General features: G+C 43.9%; 1 protein-coding gene across 11 annotated transcripts in view; it reads right to left on the reverse strand.

The window, feature by feature from the left end:
• Window positions 1–21,987, reverse strand: part of RASAL2 (RAS protein activator like 2) — a 159,533-nt gene that overhangs the window by 49,367 nt on the left and 88,179 nt on the right. For all 11 annotated transcript variants that reach the window (XM_068199437.1, XM_068199439.1, XM_068199438.1 and 8 more), the window contains exon 3: window positions 21,686–21,809. In XM_068199437.1, the coding sequence (XP_068055538.1) occupies window positions 21,686–21,809 (124 nt within the window). The remainder of the gene's footprint in view (window positions 1–21,685; window positions 21,810–21,987) is intronic.

Below are 21,987 nucleotides of genomic sequence, written 5' to 3' on the forward strand. Positions count from 1 at the left end.
CTTGGGATTCCAGTACTCCAGTTACTGTCTATGCTGGCAAACATGAGAGTGTGATCTTGCCCTGTTCTCTCAACCCTACCTCTGACACGGCAGGCACGGGTGGGAGCAGTAACTGGGATTTGTACTTGTTCCTTTGTGTCAGGTTTCAGTCCAAGCAGGAACAGAAAGAAGGCAAAAAAGGGAAGCAGGGGACACTGAGGTCTCAAAATCCAGAAGAGGCAGCAGGTTATAACAGAATCAACTTAAGTAAAAACTAGAAACACATCAGTGCTGAAGAAGCTCAAATAAGTCAGCACAATAGCTCATCAGCTAAGTGCAATATAGCCCTACCATTCCTCACAGTGTTGGCTTTGTTTGAAGGCTCAGGTATTGTGCTTTATGCTAGGAAAAAAAAAAAAAAACAACAACCCAGCAAGCTCAGAGGCAATTTAAATCCCCTCCCCACTACTAACGAGCCTGCATTCCCCTGTATACAAGCCCTTTCCTGCTCCAGCTATTATCCCAGCATCCCAGCCTTCTTTGCAATGAATTTGTTCATGCAACGGCAGGTTGATCAATCTGTGAATAGGAAGCTCCCACCCCTCCCTCTCCCCTCCTCCTGCATGGCGGCGGCATTGATCGGCAATAATGGAATCTGCTGCTGGCTGCCAACAGCAGCAGAGACAGGGAACTGCTCCTCTTCCTCAGCCCCGAGCAGCAGGACAGGGGGAATGCCTCATCTTCCTCAGCCCCAAGCAGCAGGACTGGGGGAATTCCTCCTCTTCTTCAGCCCCGAGCAGCAGAGACAGGGTGCATGCCTCATCTTCCTCAGCTCGGAGCAGCAGGACAGGGGGAATTCCTCCTCTTCCTCAGCCCCGAGCACCAGGACAGGGAGAATTCCTCCTCTTCCTCAGCCCCGAGCAGCAGGACAGGGAGAATTCCTCCTCTTCCTCAGCCCCGAGCAGCAGGACAGGGGGAATGCCTCATCTTCCTCAGCTCCGAGCAGCAGGACAGGGAGAATTCCTCCTCTTCCTCAGCCCCGAGCAGCAGGACAGGGGGAATTCCTCCTCTTCCTCAGCCCCGAGCAGCAGGACAGGGAGAATTCCTCCTCTTCCTCAGCTCTGAGCAGCAGGACAGGGAGAATTCCTCCTCTTCCTCAGCTCTGAGCAGCAGGACAGGGTGAATTCCTCCTCTTCCTCAGCTCCGAGCACCAGGACAGGAGGAATTCCTCCTCTTCCTCAGCCCCGAGCACCAGGACAGGGGGAATTCCTCCTCCTCCTCAGCCCCGAGCAGCAGGACAGGGAGAATGCCTCCTCTTCCTCAGCCCCGAGCAGCAGGACAGGGAGAATTCCTCCTCTTCCTCAGCCCCGAGCAGCAGGACAGGGAGAATTTCTCCTCTTCCTCAGCCCCGAGCAGCAGGACAGGGGGAATGCCTCCTCTTCCTCAGCCCCGAGCAGCAGGACAGGGGGAATTCCTCCTCTTCCTCAGCTCTGAGCAGCAGGACAGGGGGAATTCATCCTCTTCCTCAGCTCTGAGCAGCAGGACAGGGAGAATTCCTCCTCTTCCTCAGCTCGGAGCAGCAGGACAGGGAGAATTCCTCCTCTTCCTCAGCTCGGAGCAGCAGGACAGGGAGAATTCCTCCTCTTCCTCAGCCCCGAGCAGCAGGACAGGGGGAATTCCTCCTCTTCCTCAGCCCCGAGCAGCAGGACAGGGGGAATTTCTCCTCTTCCTCAGCCTGGAGCAGCAGGACAGGGGGAATTCCTCCTCTTCCTCAGCTCTGAGCAGCAGGACAGGGGGAATGCCTCCTCTTCCTCAGCCCCGAGCACAACCACAGCCCTGCTGGATTCAGCCCCCACTGCCACGGGCAAAGCAGAGAGAGGTAAGGACACAGCAGCAATCCTGGGGGCTCAAAGAAGCCATCAGCACTGATGGGTGGTTATTTATCTAAAAAAAAAAAAAAAAATATAACCAAGCTAAATGGGAAGAAATTCTGTCCTGCCTGGACAGCGAGCTTGCTCTGCAGTGAAGCCTCGTCGCCGTGACTTTATGAAGGGTCACATTTAATTGTACGGGATTTACAGCGTAAGATTTATTCTGCACAAAAGAGCGTTTTACAGGTTTACACATGCACGGGCAGTGAGGAATCCTGGTAAGTGAGGGACTCCTGGGCCCCACAAATCAAAACTGCCTTTGTCCTCAGGGGATGGGGCTGATGCTCTGATCAAACTGCACTCTTTAAAGAGACAGCTGCCTTTTGCACACCAGTTTCTGAACCTGTCTTTATTTTAAATAATTTATACACTTGCCAGTCCCTATTACAAACAAGGATATTTGCTGACCACTGACTAAAACCCAAGCTACACCAAAAAGCCATTAGATCAGCAAAGCAAAAAATTAGATACCAACCAACAAATGAATTAAAAAAAAGAGCTATCAAGTCCCAGCAGGGAGGAAAATTCCAATTACTAAGACAAACTGTAGCAAGTATTGTTTGCGCAGGACAGATATTTTCATAAAACACCTGCCAAGCTGGGCAGATGCTCCACAGAATTCCCAGTTAATGAGGGAACATGGGACAGGCGGTTCAGGAGCGAGGTACCCCAGCAGCGTGCCAGACCGAGCAGAGCTGTCCTCCTGTTCCCACTGAACAAGTGCATCGGTATCCCATATCTGGGAGGAAAACCCAGAAACATTCCCTACATCATATAAAATCCTGTGATAGATAGATTTCGCATCTATGCAAAAAGAGCTGATTTTTTTTTATTAACTGTTCCAACAAATTTCCCTGTGTGTGTGGGAGGATCACATTTTGTCCAACTTCCACAAGTAGAACATTTTCTTTAAAAGACTGTGCAAACTGATGATGTAAATCTACTTGCAATAAGAATGGAATTTAAGAACTTTTAGAGAAAGGATTAGATAGTTATTTTGGTCTATCTGGTTAGTCAATATGAAATGAAAATTTTATATGGAAATTATTTTTAGTTCCCTAATCAAATACTGTACTCACAATCACCTGGGTGTCTTTCCATTAAAAACTTGCAATATTAACTATTAACTATAAATTAAAGGTTCTAGAGAAAACAGAGATATAAGTATTGATTCCCCATGACTGCTTACCAATTTTGTATCCTTTCTAGGAGTACAAATCACATACAGATCCTGCTTGCCTCCCTAGCTGCCGCATCTTGTGTAATAATTTAGCTTTAATAATTCCTTCCAATATTTTAAAATGTTCATGATAGCAGGGGAAGTATATTGCATACCAAATGCAAAACTGGGTTACTGGAGTATTTTAAAATATGGGAAGATAAAAAAAAACTTCATTAAAAACGGAGCTAGAACTGGCAAAGACTTCAGCCAAGAGGATGTAACTAGGAACTGAAAGGACAGTCAAGTTTTTGATAAGCAGATTTCTCCTGTGAATTAACATTCCACAGAGGGGAAAACCCTGCACAAATACATCCCTATTACTTATCTTCATTTTGTGTGGTTTAAAACGTCACACTAACATGCAGGTCACCTGCCTGCAAGGGACTGTCAGGAGGTGGAGACAGACATCAGAACAAAAAGCAAGAATTTAAAAATCCTTGTAAGAAAGTAAGTCATGAAGACAATCCCCCTAGAAATCCTGGAAATTTGAAGTGATAGAAAAGATGTAGAAGAGACACCAGATCCTTCTAACCTGACTTGAAACACTTTTAGAACATCCCCCAGTGACTTCATCCACATGCTGAATTATTTCTGAACAAAGACCTGTCTTCCAGAAAAAGGGACATCCAGTTGTCACCACCCTCACAAAGACACAAAGAGCCTGTCTGATCCCCTGTAAGCTGTTCCAATGGTTAACTCCACTCTGCTTAGCAAATTGCTCCTTAGTTCCAAGACAGAATTTATCAAGCCTCATCTCCCAACCACTGGGCTCTGGCTGATGTTTGGATGCTTTGACAGACCATTATCAAACACTGCTATCAGAAATGTCCTCTCTGCTTACATCCTTTGAATACTTAGTTTCAAACAATCCCATCAAATATATCTTCAGACTCCTCTGGAGCATTGATTTTGATTTTTAAACCTTTGCTGTGCAAGAAAGCGAGAGACACAGCTCCACAGCTGCAGGAGGGATGTAGTGCTGGTCACAGCAGAAGTTATATTGTGAACAGCTTCTTCAATTTGTCTTAAGGGAGGTCTTGTGCTCTAAAGTTTTTCAAAAACCATAAAAAAGTCTTGTCCAAATTTTCCAGGACAGCCAGATTGTAAGATAAAATGCAAATCAGCATGAGAAGACTATTCAAAATATGACTAACTTATTTTCATGCTGTGGGACCTACCTACACTGGGAGTTTGTTGAACCAATGCAAATCCAGATACAAATGGCTCTATTGACCAGAGTAGAAGTATGGAAAATATGAAAATAGAGAGAGGTGGGAAGGGTCAGCAAAGTAGGAGAAAAAAAAAAAAAAAAACCAATCAAAAAGCAGGGACAAGAAGAAGCTAATATCTGTATTGAGAGACTGATTTCCAAAATTAGCATCAGTAGCTGTACAGAATAGCAGGTGAGAACATGAGAAAACCTGTTCAAAGTGTTTGGGTTTATCTCCCTCACCCCTGAGTTCTAAAAGCAGATGAGTTCTCAAACCTGGAAATTAAACCAAGCCCTTCTGCTTTGGAGCATCTTACAAAAAACAATAATTTAAAACTTGTATACATCCCTCCCTGGTAATTCCTGCATTACAGCCACTGACTGAACTCTGCAGTTGTCACAAATGTCACTCTCCTGAAGTTATGAGTCTGAAACCCGTGAAGCTAAGCAGCTTTGCCATCCTGTGAATTTAAAAATTAACCTTCTTGATCAGTGAAACTACCCAGAAGCATGAGTCTCAGAGTTTTCTACAGGAATTTTTAGTAAATGAAAATTCATAATATATGCAAATAATAGAGCAAAGATGCCTTGTGATGCAGATGCTTTGTAAGCACAGTGTGGTATTATAAATCATAATGTATTAATGTTCTCTGCATGAAGCATTTTCAAGGGGAGGAAAAATGGGTCTTACATGCACTAGGGACAGGTGCTGACAGACTGATTGATGGATATTGCTTTAGTCAGTAGATGATGTCCTCACAAGAATATAGGTTAGATACTGTACACCCAAGTCATTCGTAATAAAATGTCTTACAGATAATTTAGGAGGGAACAGGAAACAATGAATGTTTGTTTCTCCAACCCCTGGAACAATGTCATGTGTCAGGCAAAACTACTCACCTTCATACGTGTCCATCAGGAAATAACAGGAGTTATCTGAGGCACTTTGCCCCAGAAAAATGCAAAGCAGTACTAACTTTCCAATCCTATTTTCAATGCCACAGCAAGGAACAAGCAGCTGGCTTGAAAATAAGTTTCCTTGACACCTAAAAATGTCAATTCTATATGCACAAGTCTCTGTTTCCTTCATTCAATCATTTTAAATGCCCATCTATAATGAAAGCAATTTTGCTTTGAGGAGCAGCATTACAATATAACAGCCTCCTAACCAAGCTGTGATCTAGTTCAAGAAGATCCCAGTGGACAAGGCTGAGTAACTCAATCTGTATTAGGAAACCATGATGGGAGTATTCACAGTTATTTTGGAACATGGGTAACTTTTTTGGCTTAAGTGACCTAAGAGAAAGCAGTGTGTAGTGCTGTGACAGAAATCCTGTGAACAAGCTACAAGCAGAGTAATTCTGTTGCAGTGTAAATCAATAGCAGATTTATGTCAGACATGAGAAGATGTGGTCAGCCCCACTGGAGCATGGCAAAGCACCCAGAAAGTTCTTTTTAATCAGAAAAAAAAAAAAAAAAAGGGATGGACACTCAAGTGTCTCTTCAAGCCATTTATTGTGGAAAGCGAAACCCTGCTGATGAAGTGCCAGCCCACACATGCACATTATAGTCTAGTGTTTTATCCTTTCAGATTGCTTAATTAAGTGATTTTAGCACAGTCACTGATCCCTACACTTACTCTCAACAGCTCTTATCCAGCTGCAGATGACAACCTCTGCACGCTGATGTAATATTGTCACTTAGCTGGGTAATTGTTCTCCTCACTTCCAGACTGAGCACCACCAGCCTTCCCAGCCCAGCTGAGATCAGAGACCTTAACCAGTGGTTACTCAGGAGGGGAGCAGAAAAAAAAGAATTCCCTAAACAACAATTTCTGGAGCACAGAGGAATCCAGGGGCAGTGAAAGCTGTGCCTGCTGACAGCCTGGAAAGATAAATAGGGACAGAAAGGCTCAAAATAAAGGTGAAAAAAACAACAAACCTTGAAGTTCTGTCGTATATAATAATACAGGTAATTCAGCCGGGCAGAACTGTTGGATTTTCAGAACTTCACTGATGAACAACCATGGGGTATTTTCTTCCCCCCTTCCACACCAACTTAATTACATTTTTGTACTCAATCCAACTTCCTTGGTATCCTCAGAATAGCCAAGGGATTCAGCTAAGTTACACTTCTAACAGGACAGCAAGTTTATAAGTACCTATTAATGACCACTCCAAAAATATTACGCTAATTTAATTCCAAATTAGGGCCAAGAAGTTATTTACAGAGCCATTCACTGTGGAGTGCCTTTCCAGACTGTGAACCATAAGCCTCATGTCAACAGACATCTTGTATTAAAGTATGAATACACCCAGCTATATATTTAAGGGGCAGAATGTAAAGTGTACTTCATTTCTGATGCTGGCACTCACAAGATGACATTTTTCCCAGGAGTTTTTCTTGCTCACCTTGCAGGCCACATAGTTTGCACAATTCATGTCTTCACAAGTGCTGTATTTTGTGAAAATAATTAAGGCAGTTTTGTTGGCATGCTTCCACCATTCATGTTGGTCTCTACTATTATTTCCTGACCTACTGTTTTTCCATGGGCATACAAGGCTCAACCAGAGCTGGGAAACACCCAGGACAGATTTCTCTTATTTAGACTCATTTGGATGACATCTCCAACAAGCAAACAAATTAAAGAACAAGTTAGTGAGGGCTGGGGTTTGGGTGATGGTTGGTTTGGGGTCTTTTGTCCTATGACTCAACATCATCACACAGATAACAGAACTAGAATTTTGAGAAAAACAGTTCACATGACAGAGAACTAAACAGGAGAGAGAAATAAGTATCATTCAGTCTGCAACATTCTAGTTCCATCAGAATGCCTGACACCCACACTTGGCTTCCAAGTGTTGTGAGATGCCATTCACCATGACCAATGTGATGATTTACTGACCATGACACTTAAGCTTCTGGCCAGATCACACAGGAACTGCCCCATCAACTTAAGCATTATTTACCTTCTTCCTACAACATTTGGCTCCAGGTAACAGCACTCCCACAACGAGTTCAACTTGTTGCTTTCAGCACAACCCAAATACCAGCGATTCCTGCAGAGCAGGGTTGAGGGTGCCGTGCCAGCAGGGAGCTTTACTCCACCCTGAGGTCACTGCTTGCTCTCTTTATGCATCAAGAAACCACAGCTTTGCCAACACCATCAGGTGGGAGCTGAACTTTCCATGACTGGCACAGACTTTAAAAAAAAAATTACCAGCACTTCTAACACCACATAAGGAGACAGAAAAGCACCACCAAAAAGCTCTCAGTGTGCAGCGGCCCGAAAGCACGCGGCTGGCACTCACCAGGTAGGCAGCAGAAAAGCAGGAGCATTCCAGAGAACCAGTGGCTGTGACCAGCAACATGACTCCCTACCCCTGCCCATGAATCATGCGGTCTCCCTCCCTCTCACCACTCAGTTCCACCTGTGTTTATAGGAAAACTATGTTAATCTCTGCATAAGCACCAAAATACAGCAACTGCCAAAGCCCAAGGCCCTGCCAAACACTCAAGATTGGTGCAAGAAAGGCAGCATATGGAGGGGTTTTTTAATCTGTTCCCAAATTAGGGACCAGATTTGGTAGTGAAGCAAGGAAGCACAGCAAGGGAAGAGACTGCACAGTTTAAGGAATTTTTACAAGGACATACCAAATCCTCCATCTTGTGGATATGACCTTAATTTCTGACTGATGCATTATCTTAGAGCTTCCTCCTGGACGCTCTGGTGGGAGTTTCCCTGGAGAAAATACAGCTGACATTTTGGGAGTGATCTTGGGACATACTAGGCCAGGGCTTTAGGAGCATGAATGCTATGAAAGCTGGCATTAGAATTATGCTTTATTTTGTATAGTTGGCATTTTTCTGTAGCCATTACCCCTGGAACCAAACAGATGTAGAGACAATTACAACATCTATTCTAGAAAAAGGACCTGTCTGTAACAGTTTCAGTGAGATTGAGCTTGGAAATCTAACTGAAGCCTATTCCAAAACAAATCAAAACAGGAAAATGGATAAATAAATAGAAAAAAAAAATAGTTTCAATCCCCTCTTTTTAAGCCAGACATTGATTTTTCAATGCTTGTGGGGTGGTGCCACTTTTGAAGGTTGTCCAGAGACTCGACTCTAAGGAAACATGTTGGCAGAGATGTTTCACTTCTCTGGCAGGTGTGCACATCACAACATTGCCCTTCTAAAGTCCCTGCTCAGCACACTGCAGGTGCAGAAGAAAACTGCAATATCACATATTACCACAGCAGACCCACAGCCCAAGGATCAACACTGTTCTGCTAGGCAAGAATGCATCAGGAACAATTTCTTCACTGAAACAGTGGTCTAGCGTTGAACAGGCTGCCCAGGGAAGTGGTGGAGTCACCTGGAAGTGATAAAAAATGTGTGCATGTGGCTTTTAGGGACATTGTTCAGTGGTGGCCACGGAGGTGCCAGGGTAACGGTTGGAGCTGATGATCTTGGAGATCATTTCCAACCTTAATGATTCTATGGTTCCACACAGACTCACCACAGCCATTCGTAGCTCCCATCACCTGCTCAGAGAAGCAGCCATTACTCTGTAACCCAATTTTTGCAGTCATGTGTACCACGACAATTTCACCATCGTTGCCCATTAAATCCATAACATACATATTCCTAGCCTGTAGACAACTTCACATGTGGAGGTGATAGTGCTGAAACCATAAGCTCTGCCTGTAGTTGCATCATTTGCTTGCTGACTTCCTGTGCAGATTTCCCTCTCCCTTACCAGAAGCAGTCACCCATAGCTGAAGAAAATTAAATGGAAGGGGATCATTAGGTCTCCCTTCTGCCACTGGCCCAGTTTCAAATCCCACCATTATTAGGCCTCCTAAAAAACATTTGTGCTGTCTGATGCCAATTAGCCAAGAAATCTAGATAAAAGGAAGCTCTCCCTTTGCAGAGAATTAAAGCTTGGACAAGGTACATACCTCTACAAGCTGGAAAATGAATCTGTCTCTTGATGCCAAGGAGCCATTAACAAATGCCATCCACACCCTGTAATTTGCTGCATCCCCAAATTCTTTGACTTCCAATATTACACATTATACTGACTCCCAGATATCAGAAAATGGCAAGGTTAAGGCTCAGTGTAGCAGAATGTCCCTTCCTCCTGCTCATGCACAAACGAAGCTGATTTGTTCCCATGAGCTTTACAGAGCCATGACAGATCTTTCTGACACAAGTCACCTCAAGCATTCATTGCAATTACACTTTTTTCCCCTCCCCGGAGATTTTAAAGAGAGAAAGAGGAGAGTACCCACAGAGTATGAGATAAAGCTGGGCAACAACATGAAGAATTTGCAGGAATGTAAGTTGCTGCTCACATCTGCCTTCCACAACTCCCCGGTATTGTACTCTTAATTCTCTACCCTATTAACATGTTAATCGTATGAAAGAGTCCCAAAAAGAGACAAGAAATTCTAAAGGCAGCCTCGTGGTAACTACCCCAAAAATCACCTAAATGAAATTTGGAAGGAATAGGCATTGTGATGCCTTGAACTTTTCTGAGCAGTTTGCCAAAAGTTTGCTTGTTTTTCAAAGGAACACGTATTTATCACAAAAAAAAAAGCTGAGGCAGAAGGTTTTCATTTTCTGATCATGTAATTCAAAAGCAGCTGCAGAACAAGCCCATTGGTTCAGGCTAACAAAAACAGTCTCTCCAAGTTAGTAAATTAGTATTCACCCTGTCTACGGATGAGGAGGAAAATGACTAAGGAGGACGTCCTAATCAGCACCTATTAAAGGAGATTTCCAAGGCAGAAAACATTTGACTCAGGAGATTCCATTCCCCAGTTCCTTAGACAACATTTATTGGTTTTGTATCTACTGGGAACTGTTCAACCATATCAAAAGGCAGGAAACTTAAATGCTTTCTAGCCTGCTATCATTTAATACATTTTAGGACAAAAGCTGCTGGAAAAGCAAGTGGCATTGCTAAGGCAGTGTCCTTTATAGTGAAAGGAAACCAAATCTTGTTTTTTTATGTGCAACCTGTAGGATTCCCTGAACCGCTTTGATTTACCATCACTTTCTGGAGGACAGGAAGCGAGGTTGGCAACATCCTTCCTCTGCTGGAAACATCACACAATGCCCGCCACAAGTAAACACTGACAAATATTCCCACAGGGTGCCCTTGAATGACGATGGCTGGCCTTATCTAGAAATCCAATGTAATTTAAGAACGTACGGACTTAGGTAAGGGCTTTCAGTGAGAAGGAGAAAAATAAATCTCATTATTTAAGTGGCAATAAAACAGATTTTTAGCTCTGAAAGCTGTTTACAAAAACCTGTTCTTCATCTTTGCATCTACATGTTATTCTAATACTAACACTTAATTCTGTACCAGCGAGCAGAAAAGTACCAATGTAAACATCTCTTTAAAGACCTTTGCATAAAGCTGAAATGACGAATAAAAGAGTTGGTACACACATGCCACGCGGACAAAACCCCGGCAAGTTTCTAGTCGCTTTGAGCCAAGTCCTTTTAAACCTCCAGCAGAACACCTCTGTGCCTCCCAGCCAGCCCCGCCCCGCTGGAATCCCCGCAGGAATCACCGCTGGAATCCACGCTGGAATCCCCGCAGCAGCGGCGCGTCCGGAGGGACCCGTCTCACCTGTGCACTGCATTCTGTGGGAATCCTATCAGCTCCACCATGGTCCTGCCAGGATGGCGAGCAGGGGCAGCGGAGCCTCCGCGCTCTCCTCTCCCCTCCCCGGCCGGGCAGGAATGCAGCGCAGCCGGAGCCGAGCAGCGCCAGCCTCCCTACTCAGCTCCCAGGCTCGGGCTGGGCGAGAGCCGCCCCCCGAGAGCCGCCTGCCCTCCCAGCGCCACGGGTGCTCCCCCAGAGCGGCGACACCGTCCAGCCGGCACGGGCACACGCTCCATTCCTCCTGTCCCGAGGCAGCGTGCGGAGCCGAGAGGCAGCGCAAGCACTCGGGGTGGGGTGGAAGGGGTGTGGGCAGGAGGAGACGCCCCTGTGAAAACCCGTCCGATGCTGAGAAAACGCAGGGATTTCAAGCAGCTGACTCCGAGGCTAAAATCAGCTACAGGGAAACTTAAGAGGGTGATATGACTGCAGACGCTGTCCAGAGTGCAAGAAGCCAGGTTACGCGAAAACATCTCATGAGCTGCACCAGGAAATATATCTGATTCTGTCTGAAAAACTGCGCTTCCTCTGAAGATGCTTCTCCACTTCAAATGCTTCTACAGCTTAGGAAATACACAGCACCAAAAAAGCCCCAAGAGTCACTTAAGCAAACAATGAACTTCCCTCCCCCCTCTTTGTTTTCTGCACTGCCTTTTATTCTTGTCTTTAAATTCAAAGATTTGTGGCTTTGGGAGTGAAATGGTGAAGTCTGATACCAACTGCCTTTTTAATTTTACAAGTGCTGAACTTCCAGGCATAGCATTTTTATTCATTTATAGCTCTTTAAAGCACAGAAGCCAAAGCCCACACAGTTTGGTTGCTGCTGCCACCATACTGTCCCCTTCACACGTTGTGACACCCCCGACAAAAGAGCGTGTCAGGTTTAAAAGCCCATTTTTAAAGTCTGCCCTCCAGCAGGTCCCACCTGCCAGCCAGGGGCACAGAGCACACACACACACACAAGAATGTGAAGTTGCTCAGCCTGCTGCTAAACAAGCTAAAATTGCTCACCAAGAACTGAGGGGCTGCCTTTTGCTGTTGTCAAGAGCAAATGTTCTGTTTATTTTTAATTTTCTTCAGTTTTTTCCTAATTTTGCCATTTGATTGCAATACCTCTGATTCAGCCCTTTTTTCTTGTAGGGTTACTTAAAACGAGCTTCTGCACATTGTCTCAGGTAACAATTTCCCACACCCTCAGTGTTTTCCCCTGGAAGAAAAAGCTTTGGTCACCCCTACCCCCTGCCAAGGCTCAGGTGGAAAATCGGTGGAAAAAATAAGCCTAACCCTTGGGAAAGAAAGTTACTGAATGTGTTACAACCAATACTGGCTGCAAAACAAATAATAACAATTTGTTACTGCTCTGTTGTTCTACAAAACCAATCACTAAACTACACCCAGGGATCCTGCACCAAGAGTAGCACTGGAACAGAAGCGAAGCTCCAAAATAAAGGCATTCTCCCCCAAAAATCTGTCACTAACAGCAGAGCAACATAATATACAGTCCCTCCAAAGGACAAATTGGTTCGACCTGCTGCTTGGAAATGCCCAGTCACTGGAAGCAGGAGGGAAAACTTGGGATCACGGTGGAGCCAGACTGTGGAAGAGCAGCAAGAGCTCCTAAGGGCCCATGAGCTCCTGCCTGCCCGCCCCGGCAAGGCAGAGAGCCAGGAATGCTCGGGAAATTGCACAGCACTCCCCAGTGCAGAGCTCGGAGCAGCGGCATCCGCAGCACCACAGAAAAGCATCTCTCCGGAGGGTGGGGCAGCACCACACAATGCATGTGTACCACAGGGCACGAGAGAAAAGATGGAAAAATTCAGGACTGGGACATGAAAGTCAGCCTGTACATCTCTTCAAAGGGTTCTTGTGCTTTTATGGGCAAATCATGGCTTCTTGCTTTTTTTCTTTACTATTATTTTTTTAAAATTTTTATTATTTTGATTGATTTATTTATTCATAATTTGGATTTGTTTCCATGTTTTGCCTTTTCTTTTTCCATTATTTAGGAACCCTCTGTTTTAAAATCAGGTTCTAACAGAAGGGTTAACACTTTAGATTCATCTCTAAAATATGGCCATAATCTGCCCATTTCTCCCAGCGAAGCCATTTTTAGTGATGCAGGAAGGTTCAGTCCTGGTAGCTATTTTTGTCAATCCTACAACTTGCTGTGTGGACCTCAATAAAAAGTTTTCTGAAATGCTGAAGAATCTGTCTGACTCAAGCAAAGACATCTGCTGAAGACTTAGGTAGAAAGAGTGAATGGGGCAATTAATAAATACATAAATTAGGGGTGGGAAAAGCAGATTATACAAGTACTTAGAATTATTCTAGAAATCTACCCAGATTCAGATATTCAAAATGCAATTTGCAAAGTCTAGGGATAAATGTTGTTTCCAAAGACTGTGACATTGAATAAAAATTATTAGAAACCCCTGATAATATTACATGACTTCTGTTCAAATAATAGGACTTTTATGCTACTGCTTTAGCTTGTCCATGCCACAGAGCAGTGGGAAAAGACCATTGGTGAGTAGGAACAAGTGAGATGACTGGAGTTTTCAATGGTCACATCCTCACCTAAACTGCATCCAGCTCACTGAAAGGTCAAGAAAACATCTGCAGTTTCAACTGAGACACAAAAAAAAAAAAAAAAAAAAAAAAAAAAAAAAAAAAAAAGGCAGAAAAACCCTTCAGTTCTTCACTGGCTGATGCACGAGATCAAGCAGCCTCAAACATGCATCAATAATTATTACTCTGTAGGCAAAAGCACTTTATGGACACCAACTGTACCTTAATGGGCACTAATCACTGCTAGAATGTATAGTCCTCTCCAGCTCCAAGGCTGCTTTTGGGAATCCAGGATTAGCTTGCAGCACAGAGGTGCCTGGTGGAAGAGTTCCTGATGAACTCCAGTGGAGTTCAATAGCCCAATTTCCTCTTGGAGGACTTCCATTTTCCTCTGTGGCTTTATTATTTTTTCCTTTAAGTAAATTATCTCTCTCTGCTGAGCTGCTAAAACATTTTTCATCCATTTTGCAGATAAAAATCACAGTTCCTAGTTCTTTCCTCCCCTTGTGCCTTTAAAGAGGGATCACTGACAAAGGGTGGCAGGTTAATAAAACCCTCACTACATGCATGGCTCCACTCCTACTGTGAGATCACTGGCTCCATCAAAGGCAACACAGAGAGCAGCTCTGTATTACACCCAAGCTCCTCTAACTCCAGGCTGCTGCCGGGGGTAATTTGGAACATCTCCCAGGTCAGATTCAAAGCCAACCCACCACCACAACAAGGATGTGAGCATGACTGCGCTGCGTGAAGCCGAATCGATTGCCTTGGCAAGCGACAGAAGCAGCACCAAGGAGGGTGGGAGAGCAGGGAGACAGGAACATGCACATCCCTGCACAGCAGACACAGCTTTGTACACTGAATTGCAAACCAGATGCACCTAATCCAATCGCATAAATACCTGCATTTTTGAGAATCAATTTATACTAAAGCAATAAACTGATCAACAGCTAATTCTGTAAACTAATACCGAACTCTGAACCAGATCAGCATGTTTAAGTTTAGCTCAACAGTCCAAACTAACTCCAGACAAGACAAGGAAATTCAGGCAGTAGGAAGGAAGGCTGATTTTCCATTAAGTGTGAAGCCAGTTGTTACTGATGGGAAAAAGGTAAGTACACATGGTTGGCTGAAGTGTAATTACTTTTTGTCACAAGATAAACAAATAGAAAAGAGAAGCTACAAAACTGAACAATCCACAATGAGTTCAAGTATGATTTAAGGTAGATTACTCTAAAGAATTTCATAAACTTTTTTTTTTTTTAACTCTTCTTGAGAAAACAAAGGAAAATCACAGGGTCCTTCATAACAAACCAAGGTTTGGTTAAAACACAGGCAACAAATCTTGGGCCCCAGATGGCCCAAGAGCCACCAGTTCTGAGAAATTACTACCTTAAACAACATGCTCTCCTTAAAGAGTGTTCTTTATGCTCTTAACATAAAATTAAAAAATCTCTAAAGTGATTTTTTTGTGTGTGCTCTGGAAGCAGTGGGTAGGGATGTAATACACATTTCCAAGGGAAAAAAATGTCCTAATGGATTATGTGTCAATATTAGAAAGCTGAGATTATGTGTTCTTACCCTTTATCTCTGCCCTAAAAAGGTTTAAGATCTAAACAGATAAAATTTGCTTCATGATGAAACTCAGCTTTCAGCACAGATGATCTATGTGCAGGGGAATAGTTTCAGCAGCATTCCGAAGAAACCAAAATCCTCTGGCTTCGTTTGCGTTATAGAAGAAGAAAGATAGCAGCTTGGCAATTTTCTGTATACAAATAAGTCCAATTGCCCAGGGGAATGTCACTGAGATCCAGTCGTCCTGTTTGTTAACATCCAGCCTCCCTGGAGTCAGCTTTAATTTCAAGCAGAATTGTCTAAACTCTTCATCCTTCCAAGGCAGGCAAATTGCACTGTACATTGTCCAAATTTCACATCACTTCAGGGCTTTTCCCAAAGTTTCCTAACCTCCTTTGTGGATGCAAAAGATAGCAAGGCACTTTTCACACAGTAGATGTTTCCCTCTGTAGCCTGTAAAGATGTCCTGGATTTCACAGGAGGTTTTTTAAAAGGCAATTCACGGTTTGTATGCATTTGCATTTTGGGATAGACCATGATGGGTAAACAATACCATCTAAAGACTTAAAAGTTTTAGAATTTCAATTGATCTTGGCATGGTTACACTCCCTACTCCTCATACCCAAGTCACAGCACAAAGAGATCGTGACCCAAGGCACCAGACAGTGAAGCAGGCAAAGGCTGTGGTTGTCAGTAAAGCCTTGTTTGTGTAATTACATGAGCCAAAGGCTTCAGATCCCAGCTTGCTAACGGCTCCCACACACGGGTTCTGGCAACTCTGGCAGGTCTGGGCTGAAGGGAAGCAGAGAACAGAGCCATGGAGCTCAAAATGCATGGGACCACCTGCAGCCTGTGGAAACACCACGTGGTGTCACATCCCACACGTGCAGAACCCTGCTCCCTGTCCCAGCCTCAGTCCAGCATCACCTTGCAGCTGCTGGAGGCACTGCAATTGAGGCTTGTGATACAAAGCACAGGTCAAAAAGAAAAACCCCAACCACTCACTGAGGCTTGCTAAATTACATGATAAAGGGAACTGGCAGCAAGGCATCTTGATTCTCCTGGGTCTGCAGAAAGGAGGATGGGAATCTCTCGCAGGTACACATACACAAACAGGCTCCTGCAAGCCCAGGTTGGGCAAACCCAGAGAGCTGCAAACATGTCAAGTCAGCACATCTGAATCCATCTTCCTGCCAGAGGTACTGTCAAACACACCCCTCAGTCTGAGGGCTAAACCCAAGCCCTGTTTTGTATCCCTGCCATGCATAACAGTTGACAATAGATGGGTATTTTGCACATGGCAGCAGGGTGAAACAGCAGACAGTGCTACTGGGAGAATTACTTCACCAGGACACATCATAAATCCCTACAGATGAGGTACAGGGAGCTGTGAAGTGCATTTTTTCATCCCTACTTTCTAACAGATATTCTTTGTAGGCCAAGCTGAGTGGTAGAAGGTGAAGGACAGCCCTCTTGCTGGCACACAGTTTTCTTAGAAGTTACAGGACTTCCATTGTATCAAATTCCTGCATATCCCCTAAATAAACCTTTGCTGAACATAAAAATCTTTACTGAGTATAAAAACTGGTGCATTGCTGATTCTTCCAGTGAGCAGGTCACAAACAATCCTTTTTGTTCCAAACCAAACTGTCTCCCTCTCCCCACCTCTAAAACTAGTAACCCTTTCCAGGTATTTATCTTAGCTGCTACTGTACAAGGATCTTAATTATATGGAGAGCACAGAGTAAATTTATTTTTTCTTTCATCACAAATACTCATTCCAGCTGGAATATACAGAAAGCAAAGCTCAGCTTTGATAGTTTTAGTTGTAAACAACTTTGTCTTAGAAAAAGAAGTTATTATAATCACCCCAGGAATCTTTTTAGCTCTTGTCTGCTCTCTCCTGCCAGGTTTTTACCTGAAGGAAGAGCATGGGCTGGGTATTGGAGCAATCCTCCCCAGGCAGGAGGGCTCAGCAGAGACTTGCAGGAGCTGTTCTAAGAGGTACACAGCATGCAGCAATGAAACCAGATGCTGCTTAACTCATCTTCTGTTGCTCACTCCAAATCCAAACCCTCTGGATTTTCAGAAGAGTACAGAGGCAGGGTTTCTGCCCAGCTAACTGCTCACCTGGTAGCAATGCAATTTGGGCCTGTCATCAAAACAGATCAGAGCTTCATTCTCAATGCTAGTGACTCAGGGTGAGGACAAAACTAAAATTTGCAAGGGGCAGCTTCACCTCTGACCTCCTTTCAGCAACCTTTTATCAAGAGATGCATATTCAGACTGAGAAAAAGCAGGGTTAACTTGTTTCAACAAGTAAAACAGTCTTTTTTTTCTTCTTGATTTCACTTCCGAATATAAAAAGAAGATTTATTTGTATCACTAATAGCCTAAGCATCAGAGAATCTCAAAAACACTCTCTGATGATGCTCTTTCCTAATACTTGAAAATTTAAAAAAACAACAGCAACAAAGACCAGACCCCCCAGCCCTTCCTCACTTTCAGTTCCTCCAGATATTTTCACATATGCAGGCAAAAAAATCTCTTACTAGTGCCACAAAGCTGCCAGAATCCAAACTTTTGCTGTGTAGCCTCCTTAACAACTCTCATTTAGAGTGAGCAGGTGGCAAGAAGGAAGCAGAGCAAGAGAAAAGACAATTATTTTGGGAAAGGAAGTGGTAACTGCTACTAGCCTGTCAAACAGCATGAATGGTGGAAATCTGAATCATGCTTTTACTGGATGAATGGGCTAATTCCAACACACTGCTATAAACAACGATCCTTTAAAAGGATGTAATCTCCCTAACAGGAAAAAATACACCTGTTAGAAAAAGAGCAGGATCTGAAGCAGAAATGGAGGCAAAACAGAGATGGGCCAGCTTGAGTTCCTCTTCCTGTGACATTTAGGTGCTGGTCTCCAGGGCCCGCATCACACTTTGTAACAGAATTACCCCATTGCAAATAACACTGGAAAGAAGGTTAGAAGCTGCCAAGCTGGAGTTAGGAAGAAATTACAGCTACATTTTTAGCTTTCTTGAATGGAGGCTCCTCTGAGTAAGTGCTGCCAAGATGAAATCCTAGCAAGTAAATGACATATTTAGAGTGAGCCTGTTCACTCACAGAGGTATTTCTACAATGATAGGGATTATGCACCAAGGACATTTTATGGCATATATTTAACGGATGGCTTGCTGACACAACTTAGTGTACAGTGGATCTTCCAGACAGGAATTAAGAATCTCAGCATTAGCAACAACCTCTCCACTGCCTGCAAGCAGAGGGCAAGCTTCTAAGCTAGCAGCAGATGCTGAGTGCCTGTGAAGTTACAGTTTTTAAATGATCTTATTAGTTTTCAGTGTTTAAACAAGTCACTTTCTATCCTGTGTTTTTTTTTTCCTGTGTCTGCTCCTCTGGCCCTCGTTTGAGGGTGACCACAGTGGTTTCTGCCTGCGCAGAAGGGATGGCTCAGCTGCTCTTCTGGCAGCTGCTGAACCATCACAAATTACAGCTTGCTGTACTGAAGTATGTGGAAATTGGTGTCTATCTTAGTACATGGGACTGCAACCACAGTGGTGCAGCAGCTGCCTCCCAAACAGCTGAGCCAACCCTGCAGCAAGGGGGAAAAATGAAAGAGACGGCGAGAATGACTTCAGCAGCCCTTGGGTGAAGCACACTTGACTTTATGCTGAACTTTGTGGAGCTACACATCTCTGGCTTCCATTTCTCAGATGTAACGTGGGTAGTTTCTCTCCCACACACTTCCCAGGAATGGTGCTACACGGATGTGTGCATAATTCTGTAAAGAATGCCACAGAAATCTGCAGAATGGGTTCTACAGCTGATTATGCAAAGCCCTTGAAGAACACACACTGTTCCATTTGCTCCGTTAACAAAAAGATTCTCATACAAGTTATAACTTTACTGCTACAAATGAAAAAGAGCCCCATCACCTTACACCTTTTTCATTTTTAATAAATAAATCTATTAATTAGTTAATCACAAGAGAGGTATGGCAACCTTACTTAGGGAAAAGAGCAAACACTTGCTATGCCTTCACCTCTGCACTAGAGCCATTCCTAAGGAGCTCTTCTGCAAAGAGTAATTTCAGATATCACTGTCAGATGGGAGGCCTGCAGCTGCCATGTTATTCACATGCTTCCCTGGGACAAGCTTGATATTCTTATCAGCTCTGCATAGCAATTTCTCTACCAGATACTGTAGCTGCCTCTGCTGTGCCTTTGAGCTTTTGGTGTCCACTCCAAAGCTATTTTAGTGCAGTTGTTATCTGTACTGCTTGTGATACATCCTGGCTGCCACCATCTGCTTCTTTCTCTGTATAAAGATGGGCAATGGTTCCCTTCACTAATGTGTCCTCTGGCTCAGCATCTTGACATAAAACTATTCCCACTGCTTGCTATCAACCCACTTTTTTCATTAGCAGGAATTCTGTAATCATGACAAGAGACATTTTTAACCAGGATGTGAGAACAAGGGAACTGCCTAGAGAACTGCAATCTGAGATTATCTATGACCTTCCCCCCCCACTCATCCATACTCACAGAAAGGGCACTGCTCAATTTTTCCCTTCCCATTGCATGCCCAGTTCCTTTGCCTACACACTCTGCAACATCTGTATTCACTACAGTTGTAGCTCTCACATGGAGAAGACCATGCAGATATGTTGTACTTATATAATACATTCCTATGTACTATTATATTATTATTTCTGTTATTATTATATTATACTATTATATAATACTTATATAATATATTCTTGTCAGGCATATATCAAATAACACACTACAAGACGCCACTTGCATCTAAAACTGAAGCAAAATACACAGCAAGGCAGATACCAAATAGCAGAGTCACCCATTCTCGATGGCCCTCAAGAAAAATCAAGAATGTTACAAGGTTCCATTTAAAAATATAACACTGGGATTTCCAGCTATTGAGATGCTCATAGAAGTCTAGAAAATCTTCTTATTTTTGCACATGGTAGAGAAGAAGAAGGTATTTAAATCTTAGATTTTTAAAGGTCTTTCTAGCTTGTGAAGCTGTAAATAATATTCACTGCCTAGTGCAGACTGGCTGCAATATAATTCTTTATTCATCTCACTAGCCACATACCTGGAGTAAGTATTTTGCCTACAACACAATGTAAACATGATAAGTATCAGGTTTAGTTCCAAACAAGAATGAACATTTATTCATATGGCAAAACAAAATGATCATTTAGAGGTGCATTTGGAACGCCACAAAAAAACCCAGTCAGGTCTCTTTCCATGTTGCTCATCTCAAAGTATTTTGCAGTTTTTCCTCCTAAATCCCCAATTTTGCCCTGTTTATTTTCAGACTTCCAATCTGTAATCTAAGATATGAAAAAAGAGCCTTATCTACCTTCCTCAAATAAGGAAGAGTTAAACAGTCCTATTGACAACTACAAATAAATAAGCTGTGCAGTTCAATGTGTTAATTAACTGTCTACAAGGGTGGGATTTTCCTTACTTGTGTGCAATATACTCGCAAAATAAAATACTTAGTACAAGAAAAAAAACCTAGCTGAGTCTGTGAAATGAAAAAAAAATTATCTGCTCTTTACTTTGGATAGCAGCTATCAAGGCTGCTTTACTATTTACAGATGCATGTTTATTCCTCAGAGCTCACTCTCCCAGGAGTGCCATTTTTCACAGCTGAACCAGGGAAGAGCTGCTCCTAAGTCTCACCAGCCTAGGTGAAGGAAAGCTTCTTGCATAGGCTGGGAAGAGAAAGAAGAGATCATTTGTGTGTGGTTGCTGCCTCTTCCTTTTTTTTTTTTTTTATAGAAGAGCTGGAATGGTGCTCTTTATGCAGCCACAGGTGGGGTGGAAAAGAGGGGGGAACTGGGCCAAACCTGGACTTGGGGAACCACTGCAACAGAGCCTTTGTCTGTCCTTTTTAATACCTATCTTTTATTTTCCTTTGCCTAAATTTCAACATGGATAATTACAGCCAACACCAGGTAGATGGCTGTTTCTTTTAGGAATGGCACCCTGAACAGGCATGAGATCAGCTAGAGAAAAACCTGTTATTCGGTGCTTGTTGTGAAAATATGAAGCCAAGGAAATTCCAGAGGTGAGGTAAAACATAACCAACTAACAGTTCCAAACCAGCAGGAACCACTTAGAGCCATCCACAAGAGCTGCATTCCTACTGACCCGCATCCAGCAGCTCTCACCTTTTAATCCCAGGGCTACCTAGTCAGTTGAAAAACACAGCCACAAAGCTCCCTGTGGGCCATGCTCCTCCAGCATCCCATAACCATCTCCCTGATATTTGGATAAATCCTGGCGTTTGGCAGTCGCTTTGCTGGAGGCATTTACACACAGCGCCTGGGCTGCGCGACCTCCACATCGCGCGGTGGTACCCACCTAGGCAGGCTGCTCTGGCAGGGTGCTGCCCTCGGAGAGCTCGCAGCTCAACGGATTGATTGATTGATTGATTGATTGATTTCCCGTGGCCAAGGTGTCTCTTACCTAGTTGGGCGGCCCCCTCTGCCGGGTACTCGGGGAACTGGCCCTCGGAGGGGACGCTGACCGTGCGGCGCAGGCAGCGCCCGCGGGAGGCATCCTGCGGCTCCGGGATCCCTTCCGTAGGCACCTGCGGAAAAACCATGCCAACAGCTGTTAACTCGGCACCAGGCCACGCTGTTAATATGCCACCTTGACAGGGGACTTCATTACCTGCTGACAGCTCTCGGGCATAATCTGGCACGTGTGGCCTGAACACAAAATTCCGGAGGCTTCCCGGGGAAAGCGCGGGTGCGCTCGGCCCAGCG

The sequence above is a fragment of the Anomalospiza imberbis genome, chromosome 9 (genome assembly GCF_031753505.1).
Source record: "Anomalospiza imberbis isolate Cuckoo-Finch-1a 21T00152 chromosome 9, ASM3175350v1, whole genome shotgun sequence".
NCBI lineage: Eukaryota > Metazoa > Chordata > Aves > Passeriformes > Viduidae > Anomalospiza > Anomalospiza imberbis.